Source organism: Setaria viridis, chromosome 3, assembly GCF_005286985.2.
Source record: "Setaria viridis chromosome 3, Setaria_viridis_v4.0, whole genome shotgun sequence".
In the NCBI taxonomy this organism is placed as follows: domain Eukaryota; kingdom Viridiplantae; phylum Streptophyta; class Magnoliopsida; order Poales; family Poaceae; genus Setaria; species Setaria viridis.
In genome coordinates, this window is record NC_048265.2 from 3,044,793 (window position 1) to 3,065,073 (window position 20,281).

A 20,281-nucleotide genomic window follows, 5' to 3' on the forward strand; every position below is an offset into this window, starting at 1 on the left:
TGAAACTAACCGTTTCAAAGATGCCTAGAACAGTAGAACCCTTGAGGACCCGCCATGTAACCATGCATTGGGCCATCAAAGGTAAACTAGTTTATAGACTGGCTGGAAGCAGCCAGGGCAGGCCATGTTATTGACCACCTGTTTATAGGCTATGGCCTTGATGGTTGTAATGAGCAGTTGGGAAAGTTAGACCATGCGAAGGATAATTATGTAGTCATCACTGGTAAATCTAAACCAGAATTGCCAGACAGCTACACTGTGGAGAGGCGGGGCCAGAATGCGGCAGACAGGAAGTGTGCTACCATGAAGAGTGCCACTTGTGATGACTGGAGGCAGTGGAATACCAATCTGCATCTACTTCATAAATAGTTTTTTTAGAATCGCTACTATCATTCAGATATTTTGCAATCCAATGTAAACAGCATCAGATACATCAAAACCGAGGGAACAGATGACGGAGAGTGAAGAGGAGCAATAGATTTGCAACCATAAGTTGTTTCAATACTGGCAGCAACTTCAAACGAAATTCTGTATCATCAATGAAACAAAATTGTAGGTTGCAGGCACTGGTCATTCGAGGTTCCCAGCAGACAAAAACCAGCATATCACTTATTCTAAATACATCACCGAACACAAACTCCAAACTTGGATTTATGAAATTCATATTAAAACCAGTTCCAGCATTTCATATTACTGTTGAAAGAAGTGGTACAGCTAGTCTTCCATCACAAGAATTGTGACATTAGACTATCTAGAAAAAAGGGGCGGAAATGCAGCAGCAGAAACAAGTTAGACGCCTTGCCATTTTCCAGAGCAGCTCCTTAAGCCATTGCAGCTTTCTTTTCTTCCTCGAGCTGTTTTAGCTCTATCAATCTTTCTGTCCATGCCCGATCTCTTGCCACAGCAGCCATCTTCCTTTCTGTTCGTTCTGCCTCCTTTCTCTTAACAGCAGCAGAATACTGTGCCCTGCGCTTCTTCTTTTCAGCCTGTACAAGTAAGACATGCATTTAAGCATTTGATTAGAAACTAAGGGCAATACATCAACCATACCTAAAATAGAGAGGTCAGATCAAAGTAATCAAGCAAATCAACAGCCATAAGCAAGTGGTATAACTTAAGTCTAGCAAGTGGCAAACTAAACCCTCATCCTATACAGGCCAGTATTGTGCGTCTAACACAGGTACAAAGGTGCATTTGGGGTTCAAGAAAATGACATAAATTTAACATCACGAGGAAAAACACGAAACGAAATATAAAGCAGTTATTATATGTAGTTCCAGTTCATCACGATACTCGGGACTGCTAGGTGGCATATATCACCAACTGCAAAGATTTTATTTGTCAATCTTTTCATTCCGTTTCATACTGAACCTAAAGGTAGCTTGGATTGCAGAGAATAATTGAACATTATAGCAGGATGCGCAACAGGACATCCATAAGTAACTTGTTGTTATTATAAATTTACAATAATAACAACTGGTATAAAGAATGGAACGAGGGTTAACCATGATAAAGTCCTTGCGCTGCTTGATCCGCTTCTTCTCCTTTCTCCCTTGCACACTCCCTTTGTTTGGCTGGCTAGTTGGTATGGGCTCCTCAGGATTGCACTTCACCCAGTAATATGGACCTACGGGCGAACAGCAGCATCACCATCCGTTACAAAATTAAACAAGGATAGATGGACGATCAACGCTACATTTAATCCATGAAACGTCACAAAAACTCTGTAAATAAACTGCTGAACAGAGACATATTTCTATTGAGCTGCGAAATTCGAAGGAATGGAATAATACAATTGCAAAAATAGTCCGGATCGAAGCATTTTGACTGCTAAAAACGAAAGGCTGAAGAAATCGTCCACACCTTTGGGGCGCAAGCTGGCCCTCTTCCGCCGGTTGGCGAAGCCCGGCCGGCGCTTCGGGAACCGGGTGTTCATGAGCCCGCCGAAGAGGGTGGCCCCCATGGCCGGCGCCTGCGAGGCAGTGGCGGCGGCGGAGAAGGGGCGGAACCCGATCGGATCCAGGAGCCAAAGACGAGCGGGAGGAGGAGGAAGCGGATGCGGGGTGTGCCGGAGGAGAGCCGCCGCCGGCGAGGAGAGCGGCGGCAGGGCTCGCCGGAGAGCTCGGAGGAGCGCCATCGAAGAAGGTTCTAGAAGGTCGCTGCCTTGATCGGTTAGGGTTTTAGCAGGGAAGGGTGTGCGCGCGGGCGGGCCGCCACGGAGAACTGGAGAAGGCAGGGGCGAGTGTGCTGTGTGCGTCAGGCCGTGCGACGGTGCGAATGGCGCACTTGACAGTTTACGCAAACGGTGTCGTAAAGCGTACTTGGGGAGGAAAAACTGTGGGCGTTAAGACGAGGGCTTTTTTAAGCAAATTTCATAACTTCTTTTATTTTAAAAATAAATAACATTTCAGGATTTAGTAAGAGTGCTTTATGCAGGACACACAAAATAAACTTCTATATAGCATATTCCATAGAATGTTCGCACACAACACGACATGACAACTCATGAATATTGCGGGAAGTTTCAAAAAATCAGCTAACATCTTCCTGGTTTCACACTAAGTCCAACCTTTTTGATGCATTTAAGAGCCACATCAGTCTTTGTGCTTCCTCACTCTCTCTCTCTCCCCCTCCCCTCAATCTTTATCCTCACACAACATATGTACATAGCCATGGTTTCATCATCCATCGGTGAGGATCTATAACCTTCCTCACCTCTTGACCACAAACACATTTGCAGATACTAAGAAGGCGATTTATAAGAGTAGATGAATACATCGGAGACCAATCGTCGGGATGTTTGTGTCTTCCGCTCCTCATTTTTCTCTATAGGTATCCTTTATTTATGATATTCTTCAATTTCAGCGAATCTTTTCTGGCAACTATTTATCGAAAATCTGTCCATAACCCTTTTGATAAAATAATTCTTCTATATAATATCTTTACTCTTTTTTTGCTTTTATGTGATACAAGAATTTTGAATAAAAAAGGTGAAAAAATGTTTCTATGAATTGAAAAAAAAATCGTGATTTTTTGGATGTGTGTTTTTGTTATTTTCGATTAAATTATTATGGTTCCTAAGACATTGCTAAACATTAAAAAAAACTTCTAGACCCTGGATAAGATGAGCGGTGCACGACAATGCTAAGGCCTCTATCATATTTGTCGTGCGCTACTCTTGGACTTACCTGGACATGATGCATCTCTTTTTTTTCTACTTTTCTCTATGCCATCCAATTGTTTTTATCGTGTGTTGCCTCTTGCACATCTATTATATTCCATCTCCTCTTTTGTTATCACTAGTGTGCCACCGTCACCCAATAACAGATGTTTTGGGTTTGGTGGGATGTGAAAAATTGTGATATTAGCTTGACACTATTATAATGAGGTGGTAAGACAATGATGATGACGATGATGATAGAGCCATAAGCAGTGAGTAGAGCCAATGGCGACGACAGCCATTGCATATCTAGAGGTGGGACCTACTAGAGGTGGTCTGCGTGATTAGTAGGTTGCGTAGGTTGGGAAGTGCGAGTCACAAGGCACCTTTTTATCTTTTTCTCATATTTTGTTTCCTGATCATCCCTTATCTAGGTTCAAATCTTGCAAAAAGGGCATGTGGCCAAATACATGTGAACGTGAAGAAAACATGTTGCTCTAGAACCTAGCCCCCACCCCCACCCCATGCTATTGGGATGCGTGCGGGTGTAGGTATAGATAAGATGTACAACTCTCAACTCTCAAAGCTTCAACACAGTCAATCTATGTCACCTCATAAAACACTATACAACCTATGTATATCGTATGAACGAACTCAAGCTGAATCAGGTCTCATCAAAGGATCACCAGTTCACCACCTTACCAATCACACGGAATGAGAACAAGCCATCGCAGAGGAAGACCGTGCATCAAAGAGGTTAGGCCTTGACCGGTTGAGACAACCGTGTTCTTCTGAGCAAAAAAAAAATGGTGAAAGAGAGGACATGCGAACCAAGAAAAAAAAGAGGGAAACGCTTTCCATGTCTTGGGCATGGTACCTTGCACATTTTCCGTGACTAGCTTGGCTAGAACGGCCGTGGATCATCTTCAGCTGACACAATGAGATCGAACCGAGCACAGCATCATGGCTTGCGTAGCTGCCGCTGGACCACCTACCCCATGCTGCGGAAAGGGCCGGCGCCGGAAGAAACTCGTGAAATCAAAAGCAATCCGCAGCAGGTAGGGAAATCGAACTCGAACCAGAAATTCACGTGCACACAAGTCAAAAGCCATGACGTAAAATCTACACGAGGCCACGAGCACTACTCAACTCACTTCAAGGACACGATTAACAGGATGCTTGGACCAAACGCAGATTGACGAGTACGTAATAAGCCCATTGCAGTAATTCACACGGAGCACATTGTTTCAAAAAAAGGTGCCAACTAATCTAACCCTGCTGCACAATAGCAGCTGCTGTAGCATCACCAGGAATAAGAATAGGAAAACAGGAGCAGCATCAAGTCAAGAATTTTGAAGGAATCAACAAAAGGCCCAGCACCGAACACAAAACTGATCAGGCTCCACCAGTCATCCATGGAACTGCTGCCTGCAGGCGCAGAGACAAATCACCCCATTCATATCAGCACCAGCACCCAAAGTTGCAAGGAACTCCAGTAGGAAACAGCGCGAGGATGCCCGTTCATCAGATGGAACAGTCATGTGGTAACCAAGAGCATTGTTATAGCAAAATGGTTCAACATGATAGCAGAAGCATGGCATCCCTGAAGCAAGTTACAGTTGACAGTCTTAGAAATGTTAAGCACAAAACAAGAGACAGACATCGGCCATTCGGCCAAGGCAAAATTTCAACCAAAACTCCATCAGACTAGCATACCGAATTAGGCATTACCATATTACAATGATCTGTGAGGTTTCTGCATAAACTGACAAAATAAAACCCTACCGACAAACATATATAGTCAGCCTGCGGACAGCACTTCTAGCGAACCTACAGCGCTGTGCCACTGTTGACAGGTCAAGCTAGCAAAGGGTATGGAGCTGCAGAAAAGGTAGAGATGTTAATGCCAAGTACATAACATAACCCAACAGCTACTGAAAGCCTACAAATAGTATGGACAGGAAAGCCATTCACTTTCCCTTGTTTCATTTCATTAAGTTACAAAAACTAAATATGATACAAAGGGGCAACAAAACATGCACTAAAGCTGCTACCACTACCAATGCTACCTGCTGCCTATGTCCTTCCAAGGATCCACGTCACTGCCCATAACCTTAGAACCGGGACCATACTGCGCCTTGAGAGCAGCCACAGGGTCTGAGACACCACTAACAAGGATACCAGCACCCCCAAAACGTGAGATTTTACTAGGCTGCTGGAAACCTGAGATGAATTCCACCCCATTGCGCTTCTGAGGGTCAGAAAACCTCTCCAGCCGTTTTGGATCTGATTGATGCGGCTGAATGGAAGGCTGTTGATAGTCCGAAAACACACCAACCGTGCCATTTTTAGCCGAGTAAAACGGTACACCGGCTAAGCTCTGGCACTTCGCCATCATGAGCAGCGGCTCAGGCTGTGTTGTGCTTCCATCCAAATGACCATAGCTCTTAGCTGTTCTTTCCTCCAGACCTAAATGAGTGATGCCTGGCCTGGAAGAACAAACCACACGATCCCGTGGATTGTTCAACGATCTCACAGATGATATGTCAATCTTTGGCGAGGGAGGCTTGCTCTTGTTACCATTACATGGTGGGACAGGACTTTGCAAGGATGATTGATGACTGAGAATCTTCCCAAATAACTTGACATCACCAGGCCGCTTTTGTTGTTCATCACCCTCAGAGCTTGTATTGTGAGAGCATGACCTCAAAGAGCCTTGCAGTACTTCTTCGTGTTTTCTGGCCCATTGAATCCCATCAGAAGTGTTTGGAAGGCCCAAGCTGCTGGACCTGCCATTCTGGAATTTTGTTAGAGTGAACCGATCAGTCTGAGAAGTACTCACAGTGCCACTTGCAGTTCTTTCAGAAAAAAATGGTAATTTAGTTGTCAGATGATTCGTGTAACCATCAACATTACGAAACAATGCGTCATGCTGATTACCAGTTGGGTCTTTAAAAGCTGGGTACTTGCTCATGTCTTTGGCCCCTAAAGCACTGCTGACTCTGTTGCCACTGTCATCAAAATTGGGCATAGTTATTGAAGCTATGCCATCAAAACAAATCACGGTAGGATCAGGAACCGCAGAACTGAACTGCACAGGCATTAAATCTTTTGGGGTAAGGGGAGTAACCAGTGGCTTTGGTTTTGTTGGAGGCATATCTGCTGGCACAGAGTGCTTATAGCTTGGAGGAAATGCAGGACTAATGGTGGAAGCACCAGTCATGTTTGCAAAGTGAACATTGTCCTTAGTAGAGATATCTGAAGCTATGCAAGCTGAGGCACCAGAATTTCCAGCTTTCCTTAGTTTATTATCAAGAGCTTGGTTTGAACACTCTTCCATCTGGGAAGCATCAGTGCCACTACCCAAAGGGGCTTTGTTTGTTTGATGAAGTACCTCGACAGAATGTAAACTGGATCTGACTTCCGGGTGCGCTGCCATTGCTTGCTCAGGCGAGGAGCTGATGGCACTATTGTTTTGCATATTTACTTGGTCAACGACATCATCTTTTCCTTGCAGTTTCTCTGTGCTTTCTGGGCAATTAATGTCAATAGTACCACATGCTACTTGATGAGTATCTTCATTGAACCTTCCATGATCAACAATACTGCAATTTTTATCAGCTTTCTTCTCATCTTCCTCAGTTTTACCATCTACAACATCAAACCCATTTGATATATTAAGTTCTGGCTGCTTAGTGATTATACCTCCAATGGCTTTTTCAGTAGGACATACATCCTTCTCAATTTCTGAACATGACTGTGTGCTACAGATTGCTGAATCCATTTCAGCAGCGCAGGCCTCATCAGTATCACTCCGCCCTCCATTTGTATCACTAGTTGGCATACTAACATCAGCTGCTCCTTGATGGATCAAATCCAAACCAAGTGATTTCCGAGCCTTGCTGAAGAATACTTTGCACTGTTCATACGACTTGCTCTTCACGCATGATGAAATCCGAGCAAAATCCTTTCCATAGTTATTCATAGCCTCGATGAAAACTGACTTCTCATCATCATTCCAATCAACTGGATCAACTTCACACTCTTGATCTGAGAGTGTATCTTCCTCATCAATGCTTCTGTCAATTTCAGGGGCTAAGCCATGCTCCATTCTTGTCATGCTAATCTTCTGACCAGGATCAGCAGAACTAGTAATGCACGAGCCCATTCCCTCAGGAGAGAGAGTGCTACATATCCCTGCTAACACATCAGCAGCTACAGATTCTCTCTCATGCAAAGGTACATTGTCAATGCATTCCATGTCAGAAGATTTTTTGGCCGCAAAGGAAACATTGGACCCATATGCAGTCCGGATGAGGGATTTCGCAGAGATTTTCTCCACTCTGTTTGCATATTCAAGGCCATGGGCAGCTACTACTGATGCTACCCCTAGCATATCAAGAGAAGCAGCATTCGCCTCAGGATTCCATTTCTTCCCAGATTTTGCTCCCAGAAAATTGCTAGCAGGTTGTTGTTGACGAAGGTCCAAAAGTTTCTTGACTTCTCGGAAACTGTCTGATTTATGATGCTTGTAGTAGAACTCAACACAGTCGGCAGTAGTTTTGTGCATAAGGAAACTGGAGATCTTGGAGAAATCCTTACCAAATTTAGCAAACATCTCCATAAATATTTCCTTTTCTTCTTGTGTCCATGGATTTATCATTACCCGCTCCTTCTCTACTAAAACAGGGTCATCAACGAAGCCATTCTTGCTGACAAACCTCGAGCGTTCCTTCTCTCTTTCATCTATAATCAGGGCAGGCATTTTCAAGTAGTTTCTGCAGCGCTTAATCTGAAATTCTGAAAATAACTTGCTTGCAACATCTGACATTTCTGGAGTCGAGAATGTACTTAAATTACCAGCTGCAATAAAAGAAGGAATAGGTCAATACAGTCTCAAAGGACAAAAACATGTGATGGAAGCTAGGATATAAAACCCATTTATATAAATTACGAAAGCAAAAGGAACTACCAGAAATAGAGAAGCAATCTACAAAAAATTATCAATATAAACAAGTGAAACTAAGAATTCAGTACATAGATGCTTGGGTTTAAAAATAAAATTGAACTTAAAACACATAATTTTCATCACAGCAATAAATAAACATATACAGTTCAATGTTTTGTTTTTGTACTCCTGAACCGTACAGTTTCCACCTGTCATAGCAGTGCCAGCCAACACTTTGGCCACCACATAGAAACATGTCACTCTGTAAAGACTTCCCAAAAAAATTCTAATACTATCACATGCATGACACCATTAAAAGATAGCTAACATGAACCTGAAAACTTGTTAAACAGGAATTGATATTTTAAAACAGGGGTTGATAACTGATAAACCAAACATGAAAGGAAGAATATTTCCACACCCATTCTCTCTAGACCTGATGTTCACTGGAATAAAATTAGTTTTGTAGATTATAAAGATGTTAAGGTTTTTTCTCATACATGTTTCACTTCACCTAATTTACTTGGGAAATAAGGAGCAAGTATCATGCTGTCAAGACTACAAATACAAACCAGTAAGAAGTAAATTATCTAATTCATCAAGCTATTAGCTCAAAATGAAAATAATCCTTGTAAGTTTCTAAACAATCTATCATCACAATTCACAAGCTGAGCAGGAGTTAACATCGTATAAGAACTAATAAAAGCTCAAGTAGGAGCAATACATAACAACTTAAATGATGATTAAGTTAAAAGTTTTAGATAGAAGGAGAACTGACCAGGCATGGCCAATCGTGAGCGGTTGGAAGAGCGTTGCCTCTGAGATCCAATATGTGATGTCCGGTTGCTCTGATCAATGCGCTTGTTAGACTTTGGGCGTTGTTTCTTTGCAGAAAGTAGTCGCAGATCCTCTTTCCACAAGTGACGATATGCCTTGAACTTTAAGGTAAGAATCTGCTCCTTCAATCTCAGCCTATTTTTACATACCCCAAGCCTCTCTCTAATATGATGGTCATTCTTCCTTTGGCTCAGAAGATGACTTGATGCCAATAAATCAAGGTGGGGTGTATCAGCAGGCAATGATTTAAATAGCGATTCATTCATTACTTTGGCTATATTATTATTGGCAGATGTAACTGAACCGAATAAGCTATACTTATGATCATGGTCTGAGCATTGCGTCACTGGTATGTCATCACTGATTTCTGTTTTGATGGAATCAGCATTAACATGGCATGAAGAAGTTTCCAACCTATCATTGTGCATATCATTTTGAGAGCCAGCTCGTTCAGAAGCTTTCAATGGGCTAAGATCAGCAGCAGCACAGACCGGACCCTCTGCAACTCCAGGAGATACAGCACTCTCTTCTGAGGAAAGTGTTTTAGCATTACGAACTGGAGCTGGCTCGATTTCCATCATATCAGCACCTTTGACATCAGCATCCTGCACCACAGGTGGCTTGGGAGAAGGGATGAGCTCCCCTGGTTCTTTCATCACATGAGATGCTTGAGAGATCTCAGCACTTTCAGGGACCTTTGATGTCCCACTAGAAGGTGAAAGATTTTCTGCATAAGTGACACCTGTGGGAGAACCTTCAACAGCTGTTCCAGCCTCAGTATTCACAGATTTAAGTTCACCTTCCAACAAATCAATCTCTAATTCAGTTTTTTCGATCTCCTTGGAAATGCTTTCCTTCAGTAGCAGCAGCTTACTTGTACTGGTTGGACCTTTTGAATCCCCAGAGCAAGAATCATCATGCTGAAGAAGGTCAGCAAGCATGTTTGCAAGGGAATTAATAGGATCATCCCCCAGCTGATCTAAATTAATGGAGAACTCATTGTTGACAGCTTTATCAGCAGCTTCAGGGACATCTTTAGTAGGGTTGGTGACCGTACCCGTCTGTTCACATGATTTATCTTCAGGTGCTGCAGTTGACATATAAGAGAGCAAATAAGCTACCATTAACCCCACGGAGCGTATTGTTTTCAATTATGGTACATTTAAGTATACCAAGTATCTTGCATGCTAACAGGATCAAACAAGTCCAACTAACGACTGGGATTAAAAAAACGTTTGCAGATATTTATATTTCAGTAGTTTGAATGTAAAAGTGTAAATATTGATACAAAAGCAAACAAGAAAACAGCGGAGGTAAGGTTACTGCACAACATAACCAATGATAATTGAAGGATCTCTGAACTATCATTGAATACCATTGCAAGGTGTGTTTTCAGTCAATCAGGCAAGACGAATACCGTATGTTAACTAAGGGTACGTGTGAACCTACAGAGAAACTCGTTTGCAAATGCCCCGACACTATTTTGATTCCACTACAATTATAGAACTAATTCAGCAACAGAATGGAAACTAGATTGACAGTGAAAATGAGTAGTACTGGATATTAGAATTATTATCAAAGTATTGGAACCAAAAGGGATAGGGGAAATTGTCAACATTTAAGATACAGCGAGGTTGGTAAATCAAAACGGGTTCCATACCTGAGGTACAATATGGTGGTGCAGATGATGGTGTATCAACTGGAGAAGTGCAAAACGCAGGTGCAGGCACGGGGGCAGGCGCAGGTGCAGGCACCGGGGCAGGCGCAGGTGCAGGCACCGGCACCAGCACAGGTGCAGGCGCAGCTGGTGGCTCAGGCACAGGCTCTGCAGGAGGCTCAGGCAGAGGTGCAGGCGCCGCAGGAGGTGGAGGTGCAGGCACCGCAGGAGGCGGAGGTGCAGGTGCAGCAGGAGGCGGAGGTGCAGGTGCAGCAGGAGGCTCAGGTGCAGGCGCAGAAGCAGGAGGTGCAGGCAGCACAGGCACAGGAAAAGCAGTCTTCTGTTCAGCCTCAGCTGGGCTCCCATCAGCAACAGCTTCAGCAGGATCTGCAGGGCCGTGCACCTTCTGCTTCTCATACTTGGCCAAACCTTGCCCCCATCCAAGTCGAGCCTTCTTCCTTGGCGCCTCATCCTCAGTTCCAAGAGGAGCTGAACCAGCTGGAGGCTGAGCTGAAGCCTCCTTTTCTGAGGAGGCCGGTCGAGTGGTCTGGCCAAGAGACACAGGTCCAGCCCCAGCGGCATCCGCAGCCTCAGATCTGCTCTCCCTCCTCCGCCATGGTGTCACCCGTGGGAGGTTGTCCCTATCCCCCCTGTCAACTCTATTGCCCGGAGGGTCATAGCAGATCGGAACAGCGACTGACCTCAACGGAGACCTCCTCGGCGGTGGCGGAGGGGGCTGCTCCGGATGGTTTCTGGAGAAGTCACTTCCATAGCCCCTGAACGGGGACCTTCGGTAAGAACCCCTCACCTCACGGCCGTCCCTCCGGCCGCCGCCTCCACCACCATACCGGCCGAAGCTCTTGTATCCCCCGCCGTCGTCTTCCACCCAGTACCGGTCTGAGCGCGAGGGCGTGTAGCCTAGCGGCGGCTCATCAGGGTAGGAGCGGTCGTACGCGCCACCGCCCTGTCGGTAGTAACCTTCTGAAATAGCAGAGCGGTTGGGGGAAATTAGGGGCGCCGAAGAGGGCAGCCGAGGGCGCGGTCGCCTCAGATCTGAGGATTTGCGAGGGGCAGGCCTACCTGAGGAGGCCGACGACGGCGCCCGACGGGGCGAGGGCCGCGCGTGGTCCCGCAGGGGCGGTGGCGGCGGCGGGTGGTACGGCGAGTCCCGCCAGCGCGGTGGCGTGGGGGCGGGCGGCAGGAGCGGGTCGCCCGCGCCGCCGCCGTCGTGCCTGCGGCCCTCCCTGTACAGATAGTCCCTCCGATCCGGTGGCGGCGGAGGCATCCACGGCGCCGTCGTCGTCGTCGTCGTACCAGCGGCGCCTGTACCCAGCTCCGGCCGCCGCCGCGAATCACATACGCGCGGCAAAGCCAACTCTGTGAAGCCTCCAACCTTCTACCCGTCGAACACCTACGCAGGAAGCACAGGCAAAAGTCAGCGAAAAGCACCCTTCGGTGGAGGACGGCCGGCCGGACGGCCTGCCCTGCCGGCGGAAGATGGATTCGGGAGCGTACAACTCACGGTTCCCAGCGGAGGCGGCGCCGGTTTTGGAAGGGCAAGGGCGTCCAGCCCTTCAGAACACGCGGAGACGGCGTGGGCGGGGCAGCAGTCCGTCGCCCACCGCCCGCCGGCGAGCAAGCGGCGGAAAAGGCGATGCGAAGCGCCGGAGAGGCGCGGGCAGACGCTCCCTTACGGCGCTCAGGGCCGGGGCACGGGGAGGCGGGCTCGTCCGGGGCGGGCACGCGCTGATCTGCGCCTGCGTGGAGGAAGAGGCGGCGGTGGCTGGGGCAGGGGGGCGGGCGGGAGGTGGGCGAGAGGTAGCAGGAGGAGGGAGAGGTGGGACGGGAGGGAAGAGAAGGAAAGGGGGAGGGGAAACGGAGGCCCTGCCAACGTGAGCCGATAAAGCGGACGCGCCCGGCCCTGAATCCGATTTGATGCGCGCCCCTCACGTCCGCCCGCGGCCCCCCGGAGAGAGGGAAGGAAAAAAGAAATCAATTTCCGGGATTTCGCCATTAAATAACAACCGATTTTTTTATATATTCGGGGGGCAAAAAAAAAAGGAGGTGGAAGGATAAGTGAGATTGGCAACCAGCAGCGCAAGCAACAAACACCAAACAAAGCTTCCTACCTGGCCCGCCCGGGTTTGCCATCTCTGCCCCCGGGCAGCCGCGGGATTCACGGGAATACCAGCCCCCCGATCAACGGCCAGGATCCGGAGCCGATGGCAGGCACCGTGATTCACGCCAACTCCCAGGGGCAGACCGGGCCGGACACGCCGTCCCAGCCCCTCACCCAATCTCGCCTCGCCTGCTCCGCCGCTCGCCGCCGGCCCCGTCGGCGGCGGCACCTCCACGATCCGCGCCGCGCGCAGCCGTCGAGCGCGGCCATTCGCGGCGCGCGAGCAGGCCCGCTCCCCCGCGGGTCCGGCGGCCGCCGATCCGCGCGCTTGTGCTGGGGAGCAAGAGCGAATCGATCGCGCGGCGGCGGAGCGGAATTGAGCGCGGCGGGGAGCCGGGGGGGGATCTGGTGGGTGAGCGAGCGAGCGAAGCTAGCGGCAGCGCTCGCCGAGAGGCTGCTCCGATCTGCCGCGGGGAAGGGACGCATCTGAGGAGTTTATGCTTGCGCAGTTGCGCTCTCGCCGCATGTGATGGGGATTGGGGAAATTTCGGGGGTGCGGTGGCCGGTGGTGGCGTCGGTGTGTTTGGGTTGGCCGGGGGCTGAGGAGGATCCGGGCCGCTTGCCGCGGCAACGGACGGCCTCGATGCGCTGCCGCGAGGTCAGGGAAGGGGAGCGGGGACAATCATGACACGATTAGATCGGCGCACAACGACCAGGTGGAGGATTTCCGGCTTTGTTCAGGGAAAGCGGGGTTGGTTTTGCTGTTGGAGATGCGTTTGGAGCTGGATGGGTGGGTCCGTGGGTAGGCTGGTGAAAGTGATTTTCTCATGGGACCCTTGCCGGCTCGCTTTACTTGGGGCCAAGCCCGAGAAGGTTCCATCCCAAAGGGAGCCGGCTATTATGGATATGTGTTTTTCTTTTGTGTTATTTATCGTGGGCTCATGGTACATCCTTGCTGCATGCTGCAGTCTAATAAATTTGCAAAAATTCGGGGAAAAAAATTGTATATGAAAGATCTATATCGATGTAATTTTGTTTACCTTACAAGTCAATATATGCAGCATACAGAGTGATTAAAAGCTTTCGCTCCCCTTAAAACTAAAATATTACTATACAGTTGGCACATCAATATCATTTCTTTTTGAAGTATAAACCTGGCATGCTCCCATGCTCTTGCAAGGTACAAACAGTTGTGGTAAATCCCTCTCTCATGCTCCGCTGCTTTTGGACCATTGGTTCATGCAAACCGTGCGACTTGGAGAAGAAAGGGTAAGCAATCTGCAGAATCTATGTTGTGGGGACATATAGCACGTGAGATTTGTTTCCCTGATGGGGGAACAAGTACTGATGATGCTTATCATCTTCAAAACACGCAATATACGCAATACACAAACGAAAAAAAGGAAGTTAAAGAGTACTCGTGCTCAAACGATACCCCAGATTAAAAAAAAAGTAATTTATGTTTTTGGACAGGGTATGTTTAAGGCATGGTCTAAATCTAGATTGGATTCTGAAAAATTCCTAGGGTAAAATCCTCGTCGCACTGCACTATGTTTTTATTATATTCATGATATTTGAAGTGCCACTTTACTAAATACAGTTAATTTGCAGTTTCTTACATTCTCAGTCGAATATTTTAAAAACTATTAACGATTAACATTTAAAAGTTCCGCTGTTTAAAATGTCGTGTATTCGTGACAAGGGTGAGAATGTTACGAAATCGCTGTAGCTGGAAACCATCAAACCTCATGGCGTCTTTAAAACGCAACACGAATATCACATGAAACGATGTGCTATTTTTTTTTTTACGAAACGTTGGGATCAAAAAAGAGTTGACCACCTATCATTTGCTTACCCAGGCGGGCCCCTCTCTGAGTCGCTGCACATGCTGGCTGGCCTGTGGTACGTGCACAACAGTCAATGCTACCTCCAGACTTCCCCGTCCCCAGTGTTTCCCTTTCGCCTACCGGTGACGTCGTCGCCCGGTCGCTCCTCGCCGTATCAAAAGCAGCCCACAAAGATCTCCAGAAAAAGTTCCCGATCGTGAGGACGATGACGACCCAGCAAGAGAAATCGAGGAGGCAGAGGAAGGGGAACCGAAGCCGGAGATGGAGGTCGGCCGCTACTGCCGCGATCCCGCCCAAGGTCAGTGCGGCATCCTGCCTCCCGGTTCGGCCAGTACTCTCGCTCCGCTCGGGCGCTCTTGCCCCTGCCTGCAGGCTGCAAACGCGGCGGATCTGCCGTTCTTCCACCCGCGTCCTAGATCCGTTCAGGTCCGATGCGCGCGCGGTTGGTTAGCTGCTGGTTTTGCTCGGGGCGCCGTTGGTTATATCTGCTGGCTTGGCTTGGCTCCACCCGATCTCCTGCTATTTCTGACGCCTGCGCGATCCGTCTCGAAGTGATAGCCCGTGGATTGGATGGAGGTTGCCATTCTCCTCCTCCTGAGATGGGAGCAGTGACGCCTTGTTTGATCCATCATTCAATTCAGTTTAGATGGAGCTTGTATGATGCTATTGTTCGTTCAGACATTTGGTGTCGAGATTAGGGGAAGTGAGGAAGTCTGAGCATTTCATCTGATATACTGCAAAGTACAAACAAGAAAAGACAGACGTTTCACTTTAACAACAGGACCACTCCAGAGTAATTGTTGGGTAATACTTGGGAATGTTTCACTTTAACAATAGGACCAGTCCAGATTAATTGTTCGGGTAATACGTGGGAATTTTGTAGGGGTAAATGAGACATTGATTGCTTCCAATTTACACTGTCAGATACTTATATGCTCTTATCCCTTGCCCAATTTCTTCCGTGGATGTTAAATAACGAATACAAATGCTCTGAAAAGATTGACAATGATTTTTCTCCCCTTCAGGGTTTGCCCCTAAATATTTAAAATTGGCACTTTTTAGTTTTGGTGGGCATCATAAATGATCAATATGGGGACATCTGATAGATTCCTTGGAGTGCTAAATGCTGCACCGGGTTTGTCCCAAATCATTTAAGAGCTTGGCAGGCGACAGGCGTAGCAACGGGAATCTACTCCTCACCATTCAGGTAAATCACCTTATCTACTAAGATGCTGCACGCTTCTTCAAGCACAATTACCTTTCTTCTGATAGTTTACACGTAAGGAACCTCCACTATGCAATCGAATGATTTATTTACAATGCTACCATAATGATATTTCCTCATCAAAATTTTGCGAACACTGCTTAACAATAATGCTGAAGGAGAAACACGATTTTTATCTTCCTTCGCGCTAGAATTCTGAATTCTCTGTAATCGAGTGCCGTGAAATTTTACAAGTTTGTTTTTCTATTTTCACATTTTGGGAATAGATAGATGTCCGGTTGCCAATAATAATGAATCATGCCCTCTTTGGGACAATTTATGGTTAGTTTTAGCTCACCTACAAATATGCTTGCTAACTTTACACTATTAGTTAACTTTGTTATTCCAGTGGCCCGGACCGGACCTGTCAGTTTGCGTTTTCTCTTCTTAAGTCTATAGGGTGACTGGGTCAGAAGTACTACACTGAATTGCTGGAGCTATAGCACTGGAATGATTCAGTGAGAAAGGAAGTTTTTAGTTGAAATTCTTCAAATGCATGATTCTGGTGATTTTTTCAAAAGCTTAGAAAAGATTAGGAAAATTGTATATGCTCCGCAGAAAGTGATTGGTTGTCGTCGAAGTTCTTTTTCAGTTGACGTTAAAGTTTCATAGCATTCAGGATAATAAAAATATGATTTAGAGAAGTATCCCCAGAAAGAAATAGTGGAAAATAAATAATAAATTAGTCAACTTCAAGATAAACTTCGGAATGCAAAAGTATTAGTAGAGATGGAGTGTGATTTTAGGGATTGGATTTATTCGAAGCAATGAGTAATTTGGGTTGGCGTCACATGTGTGCTTGCTATGTCTTTCCTGACCATGATATGAATTTTGGTAAAGTTGCATTTATGGTCTTTCTGACCTCCATTGTTTGCTTAACCTCCAAAACTTCATTGCCTATTGAAATATTGTTGTTCCTTTCCATTGAAGAACTGTAGAAAGGTGTATTATTGTATGTAGGAATTAGCGCTCCTATATGAGTATATTTTTGCTGTGTGCTTCATGGTTCTATTGAAACGAGACAGCTTCATGGTTTTATGTGTTGAACTAAGGTTGCATGGAATGGATTAACCAATGGAAATGCGAATAGACTTATGAAGAATCTTTTTAAACCATGTTTCTGTAATGCCGATAAAGTGTAAAATCAAAGAAATCGGACCTCTGTGGATGCTAGGACAAGTGCTATACTGCTATAAATTTTGGCACACAAAGCAATCCAGTCCCTTTGAATCAATTTAATTATTGCTTTAGCTCTATATACACATACTGCTGTAGTTTTTGGCATGATTGGACCTTAATAGTTGCATTCTTATTTCTCTAACACCACCAGCAACAAAATCAACAGTGGTATTTAGTGACGATGTTATCTTGAGGAACTGATACTAAGCTGCCAAAATAACATTTATTTTTGATGGTGGGTAATAATTACTTAACTGCTGTGTATTTTTCTGAAACCTGCATTAAAATTGTGAACTTATTGTTTCTCTTTATACTTGCCATGCATACCATTAAATATTGATCCCATTTTTTCATACACCGAACTTAAGCAGTCATAACAGCTGTAGAATTGCTCCATGATTGATTTACAGTGCTCATGACAGCTTTACGGACTTATCTTCCAATGTAGCTCTACACTGATAGCAAAAATTACAGTTCAGAATGTCACAAGTTTGCTGATAGCGATGGATAATGTGCTTCAGATATAGGTTATGTACATGGAGGGAACAAATTTCTTTAAGTACACTGCATGGTAGCAAGCAGAATGGACTTGCTTTTCCTTTTCTGCTTATCAGAGTTCATAAAACAAATGGACTGTAGAGAATATTTGGCTTGCCATCAGCTTTGGTTATACTATTTTATCATTGTTAATGCATTACTTGTGATGTTCAGAATTCAGATGGAAAGGAAGATGCAAGAAACATCTTTGAGAACCGAGAAAATGTTTTGAAAGTGAAAAGATTGTTACAACAATGTGCTTTGGGTGTTAAGGACAACTATTTCTGCTAGTAAACATGACTACAAGAAGACAATAAGACGATAAGTTGGCATCCCAGCATAACCCAGATAAGAAGTTTGACAACAAACAGAAATGTTTTCATCAAACTGCTCTTGGTTATGAGGTAAGCAAGAGCATGAAACATAAGTGTTGTGTGGATTCATTTCTTTGTGGTTTGTAGCACTTATAAGCGATACAGCCATCCATCGATCTTGAGGTGAACTGATTGTACCCATTACCTAACGCTTGGTAAGCAGATAGTCCCCACACAAAAGGTCAATAATAAGGAAGAGTAGCAGTACACAGTCCGGTGCCTTTTCCAAAATATAAAAGTTTTCAATTAAATTTTAAAATTGTGATGGGCTTTTGCAAACTTGATTACTTCAATGCTAATTTCCAAACGTGATAATAAGTTTATTTTCATCATTTCGAAAAAAGGCATACTTTTTCATTCCAAAGAGGCATTCCCTGGAGGCCTTTTTCCCTCGGTCCTTTTTGGCGCATTCACTGCTAGCTACCACCTCTATTTTCTGCAGAGTGGTTGGATGGGAAATGAAATGGAAGTTAGGGTCAGTGGTGCCTAAGGTTTACTTAGTTCACTCTAATTATCTGTCAATCACTTGCAATGCTGACGATAGATCACCAACTGCTTGCCTTCCATGGTCTAATTAGCCATTTTGATGTATCACTATTCATTTATTTATTTGGTACAATAAATCCTATGCTATCAATTATGTAAATTGTGAATCTAATTCATGCAGAACTCAGTGATTGTGATGAGCATGTGGTGAACCACACTGTTTCTGCTCGATAATGGAGAAGATGACAGTAGCATCGGTACGGGAGGTACCTGGGGAGATCACTGCCATTGCAAACTGCATCTTAATGGCTTGCTTGATACAACCACTTGGCATTGTGATCGCCAGAGCGGCACAGCCCTTCTTTCCTCATTGGCATCTTCATTTCCTAGCAGAGTTTTATCATGGGCCAACCTCTTTGCAGTGAACTCTTGCTCCTCTGCAATTGTGGTGCTGTCTTTAACGATGTTCAATTTCCAGTGTGCTGGTGTTTCATGGCAAAGGTAGTCATGGAAGTTTCAGATATGTGCAGGTGTTCCCACCACGGTGGCACGGTGCAGTGGCTTGGTTATTCTTGAACTTGAATGAGATAGTGCACAGGGGGGAGTTCAGATTCCAATCTGATGGGCAAGGTTTTCGTTTGCTGGAGGTTTTCAATTCGACTTCTGAGTTTTTGTGACAAACCCATACTCTCGTGGTGCCAGTCTTGAGCACTGAAGAGGTTGGTTTCTTCATATTTCCTGGGCCTAAAATCAGGTGTCGATAAAAAGCGTATCCGCAGCCGCATGGGCGCCCATGATCTAAAAGCTAGGGATTGATAGTGCATACTGCCTCCAATATATTTGATAGATCTGACCATAAGCCAACCAACCTAACGTTATAGTTTTTGTTTTCGGGGCATAAATTTCCTCAGGCAAAATGGGAATAAACTCGGGTTACCCGTATGGCTGCATTAGCGTATTTCTTTATTCTGAAACAAAGTCTATTTTAGCATTTTATCATGGCTTCACTTGCTGCATGTACGAGTCGCAGGTTACGCACGCTTTTGGAGCATCTATGATCTATCACGTCTTCACATGAACTTTCAACAATTTTTCACATGAGTTCACAAGCTGGCTGTTCCGCAGTCTGCTTTTCTTTTTATTTCTTTTCTTTCTTCATGGAACAGATTCCCAGGCCCGTGAACACAGCTTTGGCATCCGCGCGAGTCAACGGACACAGAAACCGGTGGCGGGTGCAGGCTGATCAGTCGGTCGCGTTGTTCCATGGCTCAGCTTGCAACTTGCGAGTTTGCGCAATTGCATAGGAAGTTCAGTTCAGCTGGAGTTGGATCTATCCAAGAGATGCCACAGCTTTTGACTTTCCTTGGGAGAATGGGAGGCCGCCTCTGCCGGTCTAGGCCTTAGTTCACCCCCAAATCCCAACTTTAGTACTATGTAAAAAGAAGATTCCCCATCACATCAAATTTGTGGTACATGCATGGAGTACTAAATGTAGACGAAATTAAAAACTAATTGTACAGTTTTGTTGTACTTTGCGAGATGAATCTTTTGAGCCTAATTAGTCAATATTTGGACAATAATTCACAAATACAAACGAAACGCTACAGTGTTGCTACAGTAATTTTGGCACCCCAAAGTTGGGCAACTAAACAAGGCCCTAGTCGAGCCACCCAACAACGCGTCAAGATCGACAAACAAATCACTTTTTTTTTTCCAAAGACATGTATAGCACATTTTTCATTAAGAAGAGAATTACAGTGACGCAATTTTAGAAAAGATCTTAAAATATAGAATATAGAGTTACAAGAACCATCACCTACGACCAACAACGGAAACACAACAACAGAAAAAAAAGAACCACAACACCACCCCC

At 45.5% G+C, this 20,281-nt stretch overlaps 2 protein-coding genes and 1 long non-coding RNA gene across 7 annotated transcripts; 1 reads left to right on the plus strand and 2 right to left on the minus strand.

The window, feature by feature from the left end:
* Positions 1 to 629: 629 nt before the first annotated feature.
* LOC117848908 (uncharacterized) lies at positions 630 to 2,273 on the minus strand. The gene is made up of 3 exons (XM_034730496.2): positions 1,864 to 2,273; positions 1,506 to 1,627; positions 630 to 986 (listed from the first exon to the last, which is right to left on the minus strand). The coding sequence occupies exons 1-3, from the start codon at positions 2,135 to 2,137 to the stop codon at positions 822 to 824; spliced, it is 561 nt and encodes a 186-aa protein (XP_034586387.1). The 5' UTR covers positions 2,138 to 2,273; the 3' UTR covers positions 630 to 821.
* A 2,779-nt stretch (positions 2,274 to 5,052) lies between these two features.
* Positions 5,053 to 13,293, minus strand: LOC117849715 (uncharacterized). 3 transcript variants are annotated; one of them, XM_034731363.2, is made up of 6 exons: positions 12,125 to 13,293; positions 11,683 to 12,013; positions 10,606 to 11,583; positions 8,887 to 10,032; positions 6,101 to 8,023; positions 5,776 to 5,957 (listed from the first exon to the last, which is right to left on the minus strand). In XM_034731363.2, the coding sequence occupies exons 2-6, from the start codon at positions 11,885 to 11,887 to the stop codon at positions 5,917 to 5,919; spliced, it is 4,293 nt and encodes a 1,430-aa protein (XP_034587254.1). In that variant the 5' UTR covers positions 11,888 to 12,013; positions 12,125 to 13,293; the 3' UTR covers positions 5,776 to 5,916. The 3 variants fall into 3 exon arrangements, with proteins under 3 accessions (XP_034587251.1, XP_034587252.1, XP_034587254.1); XM_034731360.2 differs by having other exon boundaries at positions 5,053 to 8,023; positions 12,125 to 13,285; XM_034731361.2 differs by having other exon boundaries at positions 5,053 to 8,023; positions 12,118 to 13,285.
* A 1,351-nt stretch (positions 13,294 to 14,644) lies between these two features.
* LOC117849472 (uncharacterized) lies at positions 14,645 to 19,974 on the plus strand. 3 transcript variants are annotated; one of them, XR_004639011.2, is made up of 5 exons: positions 14,645 to 14,866; positions 15,594 to 15,775; positions 17,723 to 17,952; positions 18,590 to 19,127; positions 19,575 to 19,974. It is a non-coding gene; the product is annotated as an uncharacterized lncRNA (long non-coding RNA). The 3 variants fall into 3 exon arrangements; XR_011897715.1 differs by having other exon boundaries at positions 14,647 to 14,866; positions 18,590 to 18,856; positions 18,929 to 19,974; XR_011897716.1 differs by having other exon boundaries at positions 14,647 to 14,866; positions 18,590 to 18,856; positions 18,939 to 19,974.
* The last annotated feature ends 307 nt before the right edge of the window (positions 19,975 to 20,281 follow it).

Bases quoted from the DNA above. Each gene is read 5' to 3' on its own strand.
- LOC117848908 (XM_034730496.2), bottom strand. From the start codon at position 2,137: ATGGCGCTCCTCCGAGCTCTCCGGCGAGCCCTGCCGCCGCTCTCCTCG. The intron at 1,628-1,863 runs GTGTGGACGATT...GTTCGCCCGTAG, and splicing joins GGCCAGCTTGCGCCCCAAAG to GTCCATATTACTGGGTGAAG. The intron at 987-1,505 runs GTTAACCCTCGT...TTACTTGTACAG, and splicing joins AGCGCAAGGACTTTATCATG to GCTGAAAAGAAGAAGCGCAG.
- LOC117849715 (XM_034731360.2), bottom strand. From the start codon at position 11,887: ATGCCTCCGCCGCCACCGGATCGGAGGGACTATCTGTACAGGGAGGGC. The intron at 10,033-10,605 runs GTATGGAACCCG...TGTCAACTGCAG, and splicing joins ACCACCATATTGTACCTCAG to CACCTGAAGATAAATCATGT. The intron at 8,024-8,886 runs GTCAGTTCTCCT...CTTTTATTGCAG, and splicing joins CTCACGATTGGCCATGCCTG to CTGGTAATTTAAGTACATTC.